This window comes from Malurus melanocephalus, unplaced genomic scaffold, assembly GCF_030028575.1.
Source record: "Malurus melanocephalus ecotype Western Australia unplaced genomic scaffold, MMel_1.1 scaffold_884, whole genome shotgun sequence".
NCBI lineage: Eukaryota > Metazoa > Chordata > Aves > Passeriformes > Maluridae > Malurus > Malurus melanocephalus.
In genome coordinates, this window is record NW_026624116.1 from 149125 (window position 1) to 167310 (window position 18186).

The 18186-nt window shown below is 44.9% G+C and overlaps 1 protein-coding gene across 1 annotated transcript in view; it reads right to left on the minus strand.

The window, feature by feature from the left end:
• SGPP2 (sphingosine-1-phosphate phosphatase 2) overlaps positions 1-7206 on the minus strand; it is a 19750-nt gene extending 12544 nt beyond the window's left edge. Inside the window, exon 1 of the mRNA XM_057385875.1 lies at positions 7028-7206. Coding sequence (XP_057241858.1) covers positions 7028-7045 — 18 coding nt within the window. The 5' untranslated portion in view covers positions 7046-7206. The remainder of the gene's footprint in view (positions 1-7027) is intronic.
• Positions 7207-18186: the final 10980 nt, after the last annotated feature.

Below are 18186 nucleotides of genomic sequence, written 5' to 3' on the forward strand. Positions count from 1 at the left end.
CGGGCTGCAGGAACACGGCACTGCCCCGGCTCCGTGCGGGCTCTGGGGGCTGCAGGAACACGGCACTGCCCCGGCTCCGTGCGGGCTCTGGGGGCTGCGGGAACACGGCACTGCCCCGGCTCCGTGCGGGATCCTTGCTCACAGCACAGCAAAAGCAGACGAGCTTCTGGCAGCCCTGCCTGCAGTGGGTGCCCTCCCTGGGGACAGCCCTGTGCCGCACAGCAGGGCAGGAGCAGCACTAGTGGGACCTACCCAGCAGTGCCCACCGCTGCCCTTCTCTCATGCACATCCATGCTTTCCCAGTGTAATGAAAATTACACTGAACTCGTGTAATGAAAATTACACTGAACTCTTCCAGGTTAAATCCTTGCAACAAATGTAAGCAGCAATAAAAAAACCCAAACAAATGAACAAAACAAAACAAACAAACAAAAAAAAAAACCCAAACCAACAAATCATCTTGGGTGAACACTTCTTTCTTCTTCCCCGCCTCAAAAATTTTTTTAACACTATAAGCAACTTAAACAAGACCTTCCTCAAACTCTGATGCCTACCACTGCAGCTGGGCTGGCCTGTGCTGAGGGTAATAGCAATCCTTTAAAGTAAGCCAGGACCCCAGGTGAAGGAAAGGCAAGGCTTTATTGGCAGTTTGGGTCAACAGCATTTCATTTGACTACACAAAGGCAATTGGCAGTTGCTATAGCAGCAAGACAGCCTCTGTAATCTTTTCCTGAGAGCTTCCTCTTAATTTGCACTGAGTCATATATATGGTCTATCTCCTAAAATACTTCCTCACCTGAGCCTTTGCATCAGGATAAACAAGACAATTCTGTCTTTGTGTTTTAATAGAACTTGCTTTAGTGAACAATCATGCAACCAAATTTGAGACATTRGCATCCACACAGGTGTGGATACCAATTCATTTGTTCCAACATCCCTCTGGGGCGAGGAGCTGTTCCACTCTGAGTGCCATGATTCCTGTTTCCCTGACATTTGCATACCTCATCTATAAGGAGGTTTATCTCACCTGCAGGTGCTGTCTGGCATTTGCAATGTTTTTCCCTCACTCCTGTCATGCAGCACTCCCGTGACAGGAAGCTGAGCTCTGGAGGCAGATTTACCACACAGTGGAGCAGACAGACACAGCCAAGCCAGTGCCTTATGCAGAGGCACGGCAGCACCRCCACAGGGTGCAATTTCCCCTGAGGAACATTCCTTTGGCAGCTGCCCAGCYTCAAGCCTGGCAGGACTGAGGAAATGGGCTCAGTGCTGCAGGTGGGCTGTGTGTGGACGTCCTCCATCACCCCTCCCCAGCCACAGCCTCCCACAGGGATGGGCACACCTGACCCTYCCACAGGCACGTGAAGGTCAGGAGGAGCAACTCTTTTTGTATTATGTATTATTCAGCTAACAAACGGGAACCAGAGCATATTCGTTTTCAGCTTCTGGTTTTACAGCTCTCCTTATCTTCATTATTGATCTACTAAAAGGACAAGATGAAATTCTAGAGAAGACACACAGTCAAATAGCACTGGCAGCTTCTTTCCTGAGACTCACAGTGTGGCAGCCTGACTTTGAATGTGCTGCTTTAGCTTCAAAATAGAAACTCTATAACCTGGCTCTAGAAACCCTGGCTTGCTGTAGTATATGTCATCCTCCCAGAAAGGAAATTTACAGTTTGAAAGTGTTGTTACTTTGGGCTTTTTTTTCTCAAGCACTGTACACTGGTAGGAGTGACCAAGCATGTCAGAGTAAAAAAAGGATGCACTATTAATAAAGCAGCATTTCAGATTAGTCAAGCAGAAGCAAAGACTGTACATGGTTGCTGAGGCAGGCGTGACTTTGATTTATCATACAGAAATGTAGCCAAGCAGCCAGCCTGCACTGCTCTGCTCTCAGCACCCCCAGCCTGAGTGACCAGACAAACACTGCAGAAGGAGCTGTGTCCCTCGAGCATCACTTGGTGCAGAGCAAAAGAGGAGCAGGGCAGGGAGGAGCCAGCTCTTGTGGGGACACTCCTCCTACCCCCAAGCCAATGCCAAGAACAAAGGCTTGGCTTTGGAGCACACCATCAAAGTCACCGAGCAGCACTGTTGGCCCCTTGCCCTGGCAGCAGCCCAGGTGGAGGAAGCCCTGCAGAGCAGAGGAGCCCCAGGCACCCCCAGCCTGAGGGGGATTGTGTCAGCCACCCTGGGACTGTGCCCTGCTTCCCATCCCCTCCTGGAGCACCCCCGTGCAGAGATGGCAACAGCAGCTGCAAGGCTGGCATCCTCCTCGTGGTGCACAGAACTTGTAGGAGAGGGCAGCTGGCTGTGGCAGTTCAGGACCTGCCATTTCCATTATTATGATTGTTTTCCAGAAATCAACCTTGGGATGGCTGCAGGAACTTTTCACATTTACCAAGGGTTTGGCCAGGCTCAGTGGGACATTCGAGGTCACATTGAGCTGGTGGGATGCCCAAGCCCTTGGGTTGTCCTGGCCACCATGGGAGCAGCAAAGGCAGCAGGCAGGTCTGCAGCYCACCACAAACAGCAGAGAATTCACATCACAGCAAAGAGCAGCAGGAGGCAGGAGAGGGAACAGACAGCATGGGCAGCTTCCTAAAAAAGTGTTATATATATATATACATATACAYATATATACACACATACACACATATTTAGGAAGGACTTCATGTCAATTCAGGCTTCAGAAACACCAAACCAGAACAAGATTAGTAGAGCCCCGAGCCTCCAGAACCACAACTAGCCAACACCCTAACACATTCACTCTGTCTTTAAAAGAAGCCTTTAGACAAAAGCAGTAAGGTAGAGGACTATCTTATAATGGGTTCAAAGAAGAAAATTTGGGACCTCCTGGAAGGAGGAAGAAGTACTGGCACATGGATATGGTTTGTTACCYAACACCTAAAACTGGCAAACTGCTACACCTGGAACTTCTAGTGAAATACAAMAGGTTTCCAATTTAAGCTTCACCTTACATGATTCACAGTCATCTCAAGTTATGAAAGCCTCATTGGCACTTTTTCTTCAAGGGTGGAGTACAGCTACCAGCTCTTGCAAAATTCCCTTTCAATCAACACTTTATCAAATTGAACACACCATTTTTTTTGTATTCTGACATATAATTACTTACGTGCCTGAATAGTTTTACATGTTCTTGTGCAGTGCAATATCTGGTGCTTGAAAGAGCTCAGCTTTCAAGTGACTGTGTTTATCAGCAGTTCCAGGCTTGTTTCAGTGACAGGTTGCAAAAGCACTAAAACTAGCACACTAGAACTGTTAAACCCCAAATTTGCCTCCAAGTGTATTTTGAATCACTGCACAGTGGTATCAGTGGCATCACAATTGCAGGTAGACTCCTGCTGATTAGGAAAGTCCTGGTTATCCTGAGAGGGAGTTAAGAGCMCATCACTGCTGAGTAACTAAGTGCTGACAGCCTTTAGCAAACTGTTCCTCTAAAAAGCAAGATAGAACACCAAATTGCTGTCCCAGGACCTTCTCAGGCTTGCTGAAGGTGTCCCCACCCTGCTGCTCAGGGAGCCCTGCAGGGCACACACAGCCTGGCATCACCAGACACCCAMGCTCTGCCTTCCTCCAGAGGTGCCACCTACTCCTGAGTCAGCAGCTTATCACTGTCACACGCCAACAGCTTCCACACCTTCCCCGACAAAGTCCACGCTGGCCAGCTCTTATTTGTATTGCATAAATTAATGTTTTATGGGCCAGAAAGAGGTGTGACCAAAAAAAAAAAAAAATAAAGCCAGAAAAAGATTTCCAGGCATGCTGAACAACAAACTGAAACAGTATTTTTTTTCCAGGTCTCTGCCTTTGAAATTCCACACCAAAATAAAGCTTTCAAACCTGATGCAGTGCAAAAAGTAAAAACCAAACAAACAGAAAGTGAGCTTTCACCTCTTGAGTGTAGATGTGCAGTAAATTTAAGGTACATCTGGGGAGTGTGTGAAGTGATTTGTCATCTCTGCACTCTCTGGCTGAAGCTGCAAGAGTCACAAGCATCAAAACCTCGCCTGTGCAGCTTCAAGAATGTTTACTTCAGACTGCTGGAGAAGGAAAGTAAAGACAGCAGGGTACCTTCAGCTCTGACTCAGCACCTTGCTCAGAGGTTTCACACAGTTAATTCCTCCATCTATCCACAAATGTAAAGGCAAAGCCTGCATATATTCTGTGAATCCTGAGGCCAGGCATCATGGAAGCACCACGTGCTGCTTGGAGCTTCCAAAGCATCCGGATGCAGCAACAGCCAGCATTCCCCAGAGCCATCCACCGAAACAGAAAGGCACAAGCAGCTGGCTTTGGGGACCCAGGGTAGGGGAAGTCATTCAAGGGTTCCAAGTCCACTCCTCTGCTGCTGCTGAATTAAACTCTTTATAATTTTTCTTACTGCACTTCAACCTTCTAGAACTATTTCACAACCTTTGGCTTCAACTGAAATTATTTATGACTGCTTTATGCATGTTTCTTCTTGTGAAACTTTTATTTTAAGAAGCTCCTTCCTTCCCATGGTTTTTGAAACTAGCCCCGTTCTCTCTCCAACTTCATTTTGCTAGGGATTTATCTAAGCTTTCGGTCTCTGCTCAGAAAATAGTCTGTTCTTTAATCATCCCTGGCCCTGCTCCAATTTRAAATTATCTTTCTCAAATGGGGGTGACTGGCTCCGCATAAACTATTACAGATAAGATGGCAGGAAGGCTTTGTAAACAGCATTAATACTGCTTTAATTTTTAAGGGAAGACACTCCCCTGATTCATCCTGGGACGCTGACATTGTCATTTCCAACTTGCAGCAGAAACTCACAGGTTTAAGTGGGAAACAGAAAAAAAAAGTACCACCTTTGGCACCATTTCTGTTTCTCCAGAGCTCACAGGCCAGTGGTCTCACCCTGTCAGTCCCCATCACCCCTGCCAGCCACATTCCCAATGTATCCATGCACTTTGCACCAGGTTCATGARAAAGTCATTGCTGGTCTGCTCTCTGTCTGTGCTGGAGAGCCTCACTAAAAAACCTCTCCTCATCCTGAGCACCCCCTTTAAAGCGGAACTAAAGGGATAAACCTTTCCCTTAGGACTCTTCCTTTGATACCAGTCCTTTCCCAGTTGGGTAAGAGCCTCTGCAGAATCTGCTGGGTGCAGCACTTGTCCCTTCATGCTCTTCCAAACCCTCCWCTCTCAGCTGTTCTCAGAGACCATCAGGCTTCCTGGATTTTTACTGTTATCCAACACAGCTCTTCTTAGCTCCAAATCACCATCATCATCCACTCAGAAGCATTTCTTTAACACTCCTCCCAGTTAGTTCAAAGCAAGCTTTGTCCCTGACACCTTGATGTTTCCCATGCAGCTAAACCAAATGTCCCATCCATGAACAAGGCATCTGAGGCCAGGCTGGACAGGACCTGGAGAAACCTGGTCTGGTGGAATGTGGGGGCTGGAAGCAGATGATTTTTAATGTTTCTTGCAACCCAAGCCAGTCTATGATTTTATGACCCTGTAAGATAGACCAACATCTCTTACAGTACCGTGAGTGGCATCCCTGCTCCCCAGCAAGAAATCCCCCAGCTGAGCATGCCACAACATCAACACATGGCCTGCACAGACACTGTTAACCATTTCACAGTTAACAGATTTTAAAAGTACAGATTGTTGCAAGCCCATGTATTTAAAATGGCTTCCCGTTTTCAGTGTAAAGCATAACTCACCAAACTCTCTAAGTGAAAAATAATATCAATTATCATAATATCACATGATTGAATACTCTGATTGAATCAGACTAAATCTGGCCAATACTCAGATGAACTCCTTGCAAGGAAAAGACAAGGCAATTCTGCAGAAATGCATGTAAAGAATTCCAAAGTCTCATTTTTTTCAGCTATATGCAAACCCAAAATGCAGTGACTACCAATTTTCATCTTCTGTGGCGCATTTCCAGAAACTGTAGGTGTACTCCTGGCCAAAACCCAGCTCTAGTTATCCTGTGTCCACCTACTTCTAAATTTCATCTGCAAGTTATTTTTCACGTTCTCTTTGTGTAATGTATTGACTAAGGTTACTGGCACAGAGCAACCGATGCCTTCTGTCCAAGACCAGGAGCATTTGAAGTGTATGACCCCAAAAGACAGAATCCTATGAACCAGAATTGACTAGATCACAGAGAAGCTTCACTGGAAATAAACAAACCTGGGTATAATATCCAAGATTTTACCAAGCTTCAGTTTCTYAAGATTGATAGCTGAGCCTCCAGGGTCTGCCACCTGCAGAGGGGCTCCCTACCCCATTTCTTTGTTCTAAAATGGTTTTATTTGGGCAGGGAAATACCAAGATGAGCAATGGCAGTGACGAAACAACCAGTCTTGGCCTGAAGTGCCTGATAATCTTCTGTTTCTTCAGATATAAATGCATTATTCTGAGTACCCCAAACTGCATTTGTAAAGGCTGAAGCAACACTGAAGTCAGTTAATTCATGAATGCTCTCATATTAATAAATATCAATGCTTTTAAGTCTTAAMCTTCAACAGACAATCTGATCTTGCCCCTTCAAGTGACTGCAGCAGAAACCTGCTTATTCCACTGCAGCCTGCACATCCCCCTACTATCAGGTTTATAGTAATTTCAACCACACCAAAAGTTACACAGAAAAAATAAGAGAAAAATTTCCTAAAGTGATGAAAAATGATCCCTAAAATACTATTTACATTGGGAAGGAAGTCTTTTCCCAACTATTCTGTACAAACCATATCAAAAGCAGCTCAATCAAGTGATTGTGCTGAAAAAAGAAAAAGTCAGTCCAAGATGTGGCAGAGATGAAGAAACCCTGAGTCAGCTGATGTCTCTCGCCTCCTCTCTCAGCATTGCAATGCCTCTGCTTCCTGAACACACTAATTACACCTGAACACTGTTGGTGCTTCTTTTGTTTGAAGGGATTTAGTTTGTTTGAAGGGTTGTTCTTATTCTTAATTATTCATTTGCTATGGACACAGAATTAAAGTTTGAATTAATCACAGAAATACTTACAGACCAAACAATTATCATTCTTCTGGACACGGAGTGATCTATATTCCAGTAGGTAAATGGAAGGAAAGTGATATAAAAAATCTCTTCACCCAAAGCAGCTGAAAACTTGAACAAGTAGTAGTAGAAGTAGTTCTTCACAATGTACTTCTGTGTGCAACCCTGGAAATAAGAGAATTTTGTCATTTTAGTGAATTAGAAAAATATAACAAACACTTGAAATATTTTAGCTGTTCCAGTTGCCAGTCCTTAAACCAAACATTTTGTTATAAGAGGCGTCAAGAAACGACATTCAACTTTTATACTGCAACAAAGACTTTAGTGATAGCACAGCTACATTTCCTGCAGAACAGAAATCTCTACAAACTAATTAAGGCAGCAGTCACACTGACAAAGCCTTTCAAGAGATGGGATCAACCTTTCCTCCAGGGTAATCAGGTGTATTTCATAAAAGGCACTGAGGTGCTAAATTTGAAGTTTCCACATCTGTAGACAAAGCCACCACCGCTTGCACTGGAAATGCATTTTGAGATTAAAAACTTGAACTGCAATCATGGAACCAATCCATTTAAAATTTGCCTCATTACAGTCCCTGAAATTTGCTGCCAGAAGGGGCTGCCARCAGCCCTCAACACCGAGTTCTTCCATGAACCTCCAGCCCTGAGCTCCCAGGGGCAGGATCCCATGGAGTCACCCCACAGTGAGATCCCACAGATTCAGCTCTCTCGTGGCATCTTGAAGGTCTCAGCATGGACACACTAAGTTAAGATACAGTTTTGACATGAGCTTGTMAAACTCTCCAAAACAGGAAAATGGTTATGCTTGGATCTGGCTCTGTAACTAGTTTACCAAGGAGAAAATCTCATCCTACAGGCTAGTGAGAAAACATAAAAACTGTCTAAAGAGTCTAGACATGCACTTGTGACTCATTGCAAAAGCCATTAGAAGTTCCAGCCTCTTCATCTGCTTTTAATGCAGAGAAGAGGCAAACTGCATGGAGATGACAAAACCAAGATGGAAAGAAGTTGCATCCATTCAAGTATCATAAAAAMCCCCACAACTTACCGAAATTGATTTTTGCATCAATAAACAGAAAAGATGAGTCAGCTTTTGAAATGGCAGGGTCAGAGGAGTGCTCCCCCATCTATCAGCCACAGGGGTACAGATGAGTTCCTGGCATCCCTGTAGGATAACAGCTCTGTGCCCTGGCTGGCTCTGTGACAGAGCAATCAGTCTGAGTGTCTCAAGTCCCATCTGCCACTCAGAAAACACCCTCGGTGCAATTAGCAACTCCAGTGCTGCTGTCTGAGATCCTGGAACTGCATTTGGTGACACTTAACACTGCCCCACAGAAAGCCCTCTTCTGGCACCACTGACTCCTCAATTAAGCATCCATCTCCAGGGGATTGGGAATTAKGAGCTGTGAGCTTTAGCTCAGAGATGATCAGACACATCCCAAGGTAATGCTTTTACACTTGCAACCTCATGGGATSAGGGATAAAACTTTCTAATTCCAGTAACTGTTTTGTGGGGAAAAATATATTTTATCAGGTTCTCAAAGAAATGTGGAGTTAAAATAATATTTCTGGGCTGAAGGCAGGTCCAAATACTTCCACATGATTTTTAAAACCTCTCTTTTTCTTTCTCCCATTCCTTTTCTCTCAGAAATCACATACACACACACACACACACACACACACACTTGTTTGGTTGGGTTTTTGACACGCTTTTTTTTTTAAATCTACCACAGCCAGTGCTACAGGGGACAAACAGAGCCTGACTATGACACGATGCTAATGGCCACATGTCAGGCATGCAGGGTGACAGAGAATTGCTCCACTTGGTGTTTGGCAGTGCATGGTGATAAAGTGATGTTTGCACTTGTGATCCTGAAGGAGTCAGCACAGCAATTCTCCTCCCTGCCCCTTCAAACCTTGTTAGCTCACATTTACCATCTGCACCCATTTCTGCAGAATGCAAAGGGTGCAGCAATTTGTGAAGTGTCTTCCCTTTCTATTCTCATTCTAGCCCCAGTGCAGAAAAATCCACCACTATTAATTGTGTGAACATTTGCCATCTTCTRACATCCCCAGAAATTTATTCCACCTCTAATTTTGAGTAACTCCTACCTTTAGGCTTGGTTATTCTTAATGTACYRCAGTGACCTGMTGCCTTCCACAATCCCTGAGGCCCTTTCAGCAATTCAGCCCCTCCATCCATCTCCATTGCTATCCAGTCTGGATCAGAGAGGTTTTGTTATTATTTATCAGAGAGGTTTTACAGCAATTAAGGCTGTAGATAAAACTAGAATTTTTTAGTGCATTTCAGAAGACAGATGTAATAAGCCTCAACATTAGCAGATACAGAAGACAGGTGATTTCACAAAAAGGACAGTTCTCATCAACTATAAAACATCTATTTTGAAAAACCTCAAATTGTCAGACTACAAGAAACTCTCACAGATGTGTTAGTCTCCATAAATAGACTGCCCAGCTGAAGTATTGGCACAGAAAATGGCTGTTGCAGGTCATGCCAGGTTTGCAGTCTCTGCACAGGGGTGGGACACCCAAATCAGGTGCTGCCACAGCACCCACCCAACTTCCCCAGAGCATGGGAACATCCCCAAACCATTCCCACAGAGCAGCAGGGCCAGCAGAGCAGGGCCAGCAGCCACTCTGGTGGCTCTGGGGACACAATAACGCACAATGACACAGTGGAGGAGGAATCCAGCATTTCAGAAATAATGTGTATATGTGATGTTTAGCCTTCAAAGCTGAAGCAAAGGAATAGCAGCCGAACCACTAACATAACAGATTAAAAATGTATTTTTAGGGGGAAAAAATAGTAGCTGTGCAAAGATACTACTCCTTGCAATTCCTCTGGGATATCTCTTGTCAGAGAGTGAAACAGGCCCCAGCTTTTCCTGCCCTGTCTCTAGAGACAAGCTGTGCAGCATCAAACTTCTGAGGCTCAGAGTCTGACCCAGACATCCCATTAACCAGCACTCTGTTCTCAGCTCTCAATTACTTGGGATCTCTCAGAAGATGTACATGTTTAATTGAAGTTCTTGAAGTCCCTTGCTTCCCTTCCAACAGAATTGCCTTGCAAAAGATTAGGAATTTCCCTCCCAAAGCCCCTAATTAACACATTACATACTTACCACTTTCAGGTTTTTTTAATGCAGTAAAAAAAAAAAGAAAGAAAGAGGGTACTAAATTTAGAGAAGCCACCAAAAACCAGGCACAAAAGAAAAAGCCAAAAATTCCCACTGAGATGTTGCTGTACGCAAAGACAATATAAATCAGACAATTCAGCCAGTGAATTTTATCTTGATGTTATTTCCCTTCCACTCTGGTTAGTAGCTGAGAGGTAGACTGAATTCTAGGTTTTATTTCTGTATCTTGCTCTTGAAGTAATGTGATTAGCCTCCTTCCTTCTGCTGAAGGAGCAAACATAAAAGTAACAGAATCTGCCAAGTCATTTAAATATAAAGTGCAATAATATGAGACTGGAGTGGACACAGCATTTATTTAGGCAATTAATAGGAAGAATCGAGGAAGGAAAAATTGATTATATTGTCTTCCTAAAAGAAAGCCATCTTAAACAAACAAAAGCAAGGATCTTTCAGATAGAGAGGAGTGGCTGCCAAGGAGACTGAGTTGCTTGGGAAGGACCCTGCCTGCACTCACTGGAAAGACATCCCCACCTTTGCTGACAGACAGACAGACAGACAGACAGACAGCCTAAACCAAGCCTGGTCCAGCTCATCCACCAGCGATGGGTGGCTCACTCTCCCATCACTCTGGTGGAAGTTTGCCCAACCTGTCCTTACCCAACCAGTGGTGGAGACTCCACTGCTTGCTCCCAGTGATCTCCAAGTGTTTTGCTTTCCTGCCACCTAGCCTGAAACTTTCTTGCTGAAATTTAAACCTATGGCTATTTTCTTATCTCCTGCAGACAAGGAACAAATTGTTTCCTTCCTCCGAGGGCTGACACAGGAGAAGGTTGTTTCAAGCATTCAAAAAGGACAAGACCGTCCTCTCTCCCACATCCCAATCACCTGGTAATTCTCACAGAGGATTCTGAGCATTTTCCAGACACTGCACCTAACATGTCTGTCTTGAATTACAGAGCCCAAAGGTCAGATGTGACATTTCAGTGATGCTGAAGGAACAGTCCTGCACAAAGCCATTCATTTTGTGGGCAGTTTTCCGAGGTTTGTCACCACTGAACCATGTCCAACCTGTGATCTCCTCTAACAACTTTTTTTTTTCCTCCATGAAATCTCTACCACGTGTCTTGTTTTCCATCTGCAGTTGAGTCCACACCAGGTTCTTCAACAAGGATCTGCACCTATTGAATAGAAGCCAATTTTCAGCTTGACAAGACTATTCAGTTTCTCATGCTCCAGCCTAACTGCAGCTTCTTCTCAATTCATCTCACAGGCAGCATGCCTCTCACTCCTGTATTTCCAGCTAGATCTTTCCACAAGGCTATGAAACATATTCTGAAGAGACTTCTCACCACTTTCCACCAAAAGGTGCTCATTTTGGCACTTGAACTGGCAGGCCATTCGACCTCCTGTATTCCTTTCTTAAAGATGCCTGGAGATGCCTGACAGCCATGCTCCAGAGAATCATGGAATAGTTTGGCTTGGAAGGTGACCTTTAAAGGTCATCTAGACAAACCCTCAAACCTCCCAGCTCATGTGGAGSTTTTCCCTGTTGCTAGTAAAAAGGCAAGACTCATCTTCTCCACACAGTGATCCCGTGGGATCAGAATTGTGTGAGTTGTGTTTCACCCCTTTTCTTCCAGATAATTTTGAGGAACTCCAATAGATCTACCTTCCACCATGATCTTCAGACTTKTGTTTATTTCCTTGCTCTTTATGGAAAGCTGWTCCTCTCGTGGCCRTTCCAGCTGCTGGARTCCCTCCCCACAAGTCCAGTCCTTACGCTTTTGTTTTTAATTACTGATGTGCATCTGCAGCATTTTCCTGCCAAGAAAGCTGCACAACACCAACACCAATAGGGCTGTGCACTTCTCCTCATTGATGAGCTCACCTCCTTCATTCCCTGAGCCCTGCTTTGCCAGGCAGAGCTTGGGAAGATTGGACATGGCTGTTTCAGATGTGGTGGGTGAGCTTCTCGTGCACTTCAGCATCCTCCCACATTCCAGGAAGAACTGGAGCAATGTGACAACAACAGGGCAAGAGAGGGAAGGGCAGAAGGAAAAGGCTTCCTTCCTCCCTGTTTTACAGTGGAAGAACAGGTTTATTTAATTGCATTTTAATTTACGAGGATTAGACTGCAATTTTGTGAGGTGCAACACAAAGCTTGCACCTGGAAATGTCTGAGGAAGGCACTTTAAGGATTAGGTGGTACCAGTGCCTGTGGACAGGGGGAGGAAAACACACGTTAAGAACCAGAGAAAGCAAATCACAGGCAGTTCAGAAAGATGGGGATTCCAACTTCAAAACAGATACCAGATTCCTCTGAATCTCTACAGTACTTCATGTTTCCAAAGGTATAGTGTTATTAAAACTGTTTTTGGGTAGAAGGATGAGCCAAAACCCAGCATTTTTCCATCTGCACAGCATTAGATGGCCACACTGCCCACACACACACCCACTTCCCTGCAAGCACCATCACCTCTCAGTTTTGACTTCCTGCCAAACCAAATGAGTCAGAGTGTTACCAGGGCCTGCATGGCTGCTGGATACCCAAGGTGTTCTCCAGAGATACAGAGGAGAAGGACTGGGAAGCCCCTCACTCATTTTTTCCCCAGCTCACCAGGTCTGAGGAGCACCCATGAGCTGGGAGCCCCTCAAGAGGAACTTACCCTAACCTAATTCAACCCAACAGAAGCTTGTGGGAATGATCAATGATGATGGAGAACGAGGACTTCACTGTTACATTTCTTTTCAAACCAAAAAGCTTGGTCTCACTTTAAGATTTTATTTTAAAATTAACTGTAGCCTGGAAGTTTGACACCATAGATTAATCACTTATTTCTACAGAGCAGCATCAAGAATCCAGTCAGTTTTAGATGGTTCTATGGCAGAGGTGAAAAAATCCAGAAGCTCTGAGAGGCTTCTGGAACATAAGCAGAGTAACACTGTACTATTTTCAGACAGCTAAACTATTTTTTAAATCTCTTACAATCAGGCACCAACACAGAGTGAAGTGACTTCTTTCCCTGCAGATAGCTCCAGAATTCAAGTCAAAGATCAGCTTCCCAAGGTAGTTCTGAACAGAGCTTTGGGTTAAGCACCATCACAAATGCATGGGCTGCATATTTGTCAGGGCACAGGTTCCTCAGTGCTGGCACCCCTGGGGCCTTTCCCCTGAGAACATTCAGGCTTTGCCCTTGGTCTGACGCTGACTGCTCCCGTGAAATAAAGAACCCCAACACTCTCCCTTTGCCAGGGGAAACACCAAAGGCAATGCACCTAATTAAGTTGGTTGACATAAATAAGCAGCAATAATTCCATCCAGTGGAGCAAGCTCAAAGGGATAACAATGGCCTGGCCTGGGGTGACAGTGACCACTTCCTGCATGCCAGAACCCACAGGCTCAGGCAACCCTGTTAACAGAGGCTTGCAGCTGCCAGTTGCCTTCAAAAGGAAGGACTGAACATACTTTTTATTTTTACACCTAGCAATAAACATTCCAAAATATAGTAGTAAAATAAAACTGTAATAAATCATCACTTTAGCTCCATATTAAAACATTCACAGTCCTCCACATCCGGACCAATAGCAGTTTACCTTGGGGAAGTTACAGGTGTAGTTAAACCGAACTGATAGGAAGCTCTTTAAAGCAGGAAAGTGAAGAGATATTTTAAATAAAAATTTCATGGTTTAGACCCTACCTGTACCCCCAAGACCTCAGATTTACTTGCCATAGCAGTCATTAGTCACCTTCCACTGCCCAGATGACCCATGCACATTCCCTGTAGAGCATAAACACAAGGCAAAGTGAAAGAACTGGCTGTCCAAAGGAATTTTCCAGAACACGTTCTCTCTGCCTTCTTGACTGTTAAATCTGCTCCTGCTCTCCAGAGACCCAAAGGAGAAAAACGACAGCAGATTAGCTTTTATTATTCTGGTTGATATCAGAACTAATGGCCCGAGACATCCAGCAGAACTATAAAGCAGTAAGTGGCTCACCTCCAAGCACTGGAATTAATCCTAGGATCCTGACAGCCTCTCATTACGAGGTCCAGTGGCCTCCAAAAAGATGACTCAGACTGTGAGCCAGGAAGCACTGAGTCATGAAGCACATCATCATCATCATCATCATCATGGGTGTAAGGAGCAGGCTGCAGCTCAGCCCTTCGTGTGCCCCTGTGCCAGCAGCAAGCACCACACAGGGTGTCTACTGCACTCAGCAAACTTCACAAATTTTTGTTAGCATCTGCAGCAAGGTCTTGAAGCTGAGATGGTAACAAATGGCACAAATCTGTCTTTGCAGGCTTTTCTCCAGAGGGGATGCCACGCTGCTCCCTGAGGAGAGGCAAACCCAGGGCTAACAGATTCTCACCATAAACTACCTGAGTTTTGGATGTGGCCACACCCTCATCTACCAAAGGAGCATCACTCAGGGCACCAAACCATGGATGAAACTGCCTGGCTCATACAGAGGAACACCATCCCTTAGTGGCTACTTAAACCTTGAAGTGGACACATGCAGGACGGTCAAGCTCCCTCGGCAGGCAGATGAGATGTAAACACAGAGTACCAGAGCCATGCTGGGGAATGTGAGCCCTGTGCTCAGCCCATTGAAACCAGAAACTGGATCTCATGTTTCCCCAGCTGCGGTGCCAAACTGAGGAGCTTCCAAAAGTTCAGCTGTATCCTCCAGGAGGACAAAGCATTAGCACTTGAGGCAGAAATTCCTTGCTGCTTCTTTTCCTAACAGCACTTGTGGGCATTTTGCACAAAGGTTCACCTCACCTGCTGAATCTACCCCTGCTACTGCCAACTTACTGCTGTGTAGAAGGGGAAAAAATGTGAAACCAAATAAGCCTGCAAAACAATCTAAAAAGGGAAAACAAGACTCTGAGGCGGATACAAAAATCTATTGCAAAGGATCACCACAGAAGAGAGACCTTGACTCAAGCTCTAGAGCAAGCATGCTTCATATTGCCAGCAAAAGAAGTGTTTTCATCTATATCTTACAAGTAATTGACCACATTTTTGGGGACTGTGATACATCTGAGATGGATGTGCAGCTTGTTCCTACCTTTTCTGTTTCTGTTACCATCACCTGGCTGTTATCCTGGTTTTTATCCTCCTCACCTACGGCATGAGCAAGAACCATACAATCACTAAACATCATCAGGCAGTTTGTAAACATTGCGCCAGTTCGGAGCAGTTCTGACAGTTAAGGAATAACTACAGTGCAAACATGAACTGTACTCTCAAAGGCAGCAAGACAGATCTCGAGGTGATAAAGCATCTGGGAAAGGAAGAGTGAAGAAAGATAAACAAATCTCTACACAGAACTCTGAATAGAAGATTATTTTTTTCCTTTGTTCCTTTTCATTCAGGCTATCAATTTCAGGAGCAAAAGTCCATCGGTGATTAGAGATAAGCAGAGCTCCACTTTTTAAATATATGCAGACTTTGTTTGGCCACTCACAGAACATCAGAGAAGTCTTCAGGAAGTAAGTTGGTGTTTTTAAGGGCATAGCTCGTGGATTTCATGCAGAGCATCAGGAAAAGATACCTTTCACACAGTTCCAGAAATAAATTCCTTGTGAAACAAGCTAAGAATAGAAAGGAGCACAGAAAATAAACTACTATTAGCTAGAGACAGGATAATTACAGGTAGTTACTCTCTTGTCCTCTCTAGTAATAAACACAGACATCTCCTCACTAAAAGCCCATGGATTCAATATCTAGTCCAAGCCAGGATATAAATCCAGCTAGTGTGTTGAAGCACCCTTCTATATCATCCACAGATACCAGAGTTTTCATTTGAGTTAAGAAGTATTTCTAAGTGATGTGGTGACCAGACAACATCAAGAACATAGGCCAGGTGACTGATTCAATATTTAAGAAACACATGCAGCCATGGCTGTCACATCCAGCAATTTAATTCCTTGCCTTGTCTCATGGCATTTCCTGTGGGGCAGGCAGGACTGATTTACAAAGATTCAGAAACACAGCCACACATGCTGTTGATGACCACTGTAATCAGTGTAATAAGGCCTTGTGGTGGTTTTTTTTTGTTTGTTTTTTTTTGTTTAACACATGTTTGATCTCCAAGTTATACCTAGAAGATGCTGACAAATTGCAAGCAGCACTCCTGGCACAAATGTATGCAGGTAATTAAAAGCCTCCTTCTCCCAGATGAAGAGCTGCTCTGTCTTTTTACCTTCCCGAGGGATCCTCTTTTCTCTCCACGCATTATGGCCTCTCCCCCTTCCAGGAATGTCCAGCCCCTCCCAAACAGGGAGCCAGCAGCTCCCAGCCCTCAGCTCCCTGTCCCCAAAATCTCTCCACTGGGCCACCCTGGCACAAGATCCATCCCATGTGAGATTCAGGGGCCTGATTGCTGGCACTGAAGAAAGGGCGAATGTCCTGGAGAGATGGAGCTGGGGCAGTGTCACCCTTCAGTAAGCCACTCACATCCTCTTCACTACGTGCAATGCAAATACACTGTTTTTACAGGTATAACCTACTGCTTGTCCAAGAACTTGCATAAGAGAACCTGAGAACCTTTAAGATGGCTGTGACAGTAAAGACAAAGCAATGTGAAAGTTTCTACCTCTTAGAAACCAACTGTCCTGATGCCAGGGACTTTGAAACTCCCAAGTTTTGGGAAGGGATGGATGAGCACCGAGCCACCCAAGGTCACGAGGAGGGAAACACAAGAGCGTTTAAGCACCTTTCTATAAACACCTGCAGCTAACAGCAAGAAAATGCCACTGCCCATGGAAAATTAATGGCCCAGGAATTTGCTACATAAATGAGACTCCTAAATCTGCTTATTTGCAGATACATCAGGGCAGCTTCAGGTCATTTAGCAACAAAGCAGTGCATCTGGGCTTTAGCCTAAGGGAGATCCAAATAGACTTTTCTTATTTCCTGTCAGGTTGCAGAAAACCCTCCTTGTAAAAATGGAATTTTTTTTCATTTCCAGTTTCCAAAAAAAAAAGGAACAGAAAGAGTCTGCCTTTACAATTCTAGCACTTCATCGAAACACTGTTCAAGCCATTACTCCCGTGTCAATTTTGGGTGTGTTTGAACCCAATTTTCATGTTTCAGAAATGAATTTACCCTCCCGAGGGTCCTAATTCTACGGAAACAGACTCTTCTGCTACTATCTCCAAGGTTTTTTTATGGAGTTTCACCCAGAATGCATTCACCCTTCACATAAAGGTAATTGTGCCTTACTTTGTGAAACCCAAAACAATTGCTCAAGGTGAGCAGCTGCATTCATGGAGCATTAACTTCTACAGGATTTTTATATCAACACTGCTACACGAACTGCGTCACTGCTCAAAAGAAAGCAGTGTTAATAAATCTTTTAGTGAATTATCTGCATAGCTTACCCAAAATAGAGTTAACTGCAGTTCAGAAGTGATCAGACTGAGGAACTGCATCTAAGTGAGAAAAAGTCAAGCGGCAGCTAAAGAAAAAAATTTAGATACTTGAAACGGGAATCTGGACACTGGATGTGGAACAGGGAAGGGTAAAATAGTATGAAAGGAAAGGAGTGGTGGAGTTGTGACATTCGCGGCTTGCCCGTGTTTATTTTGCAGAGAGAGTTTGGAAGCCCATTATCACACCTGCTTTCCAAAAGGCACCACAAAGTGATCTGCTAATGAATTCAAGTCATTACAGTAAGAGAAAAAGCAGGTCGTCCGACCTGTACACATGGGTTGCATCATAACCTTCCCTGTTTCCTTCCGATGCACAAGGGGAACTACAGACCGTGCCGGGAAACGCCGCGATCTGCCCGGCCAGCGGGAAGCGCGGGGAGCTGAGCCTGTGTCCATGGGCACCCGGGCTGCAAAGGGCAGGGCTGAGCCGCTCCCAGCCCAGGCCGGGCACAGCAAGGGCCGGGGATAGCGCAGCGGCGCTGCAGGTGCGCCCGGAGCGAGAGAGACCCGCGGGGAGCAGAGCCGCTCCTGGCCAGCCGCATCCCGGG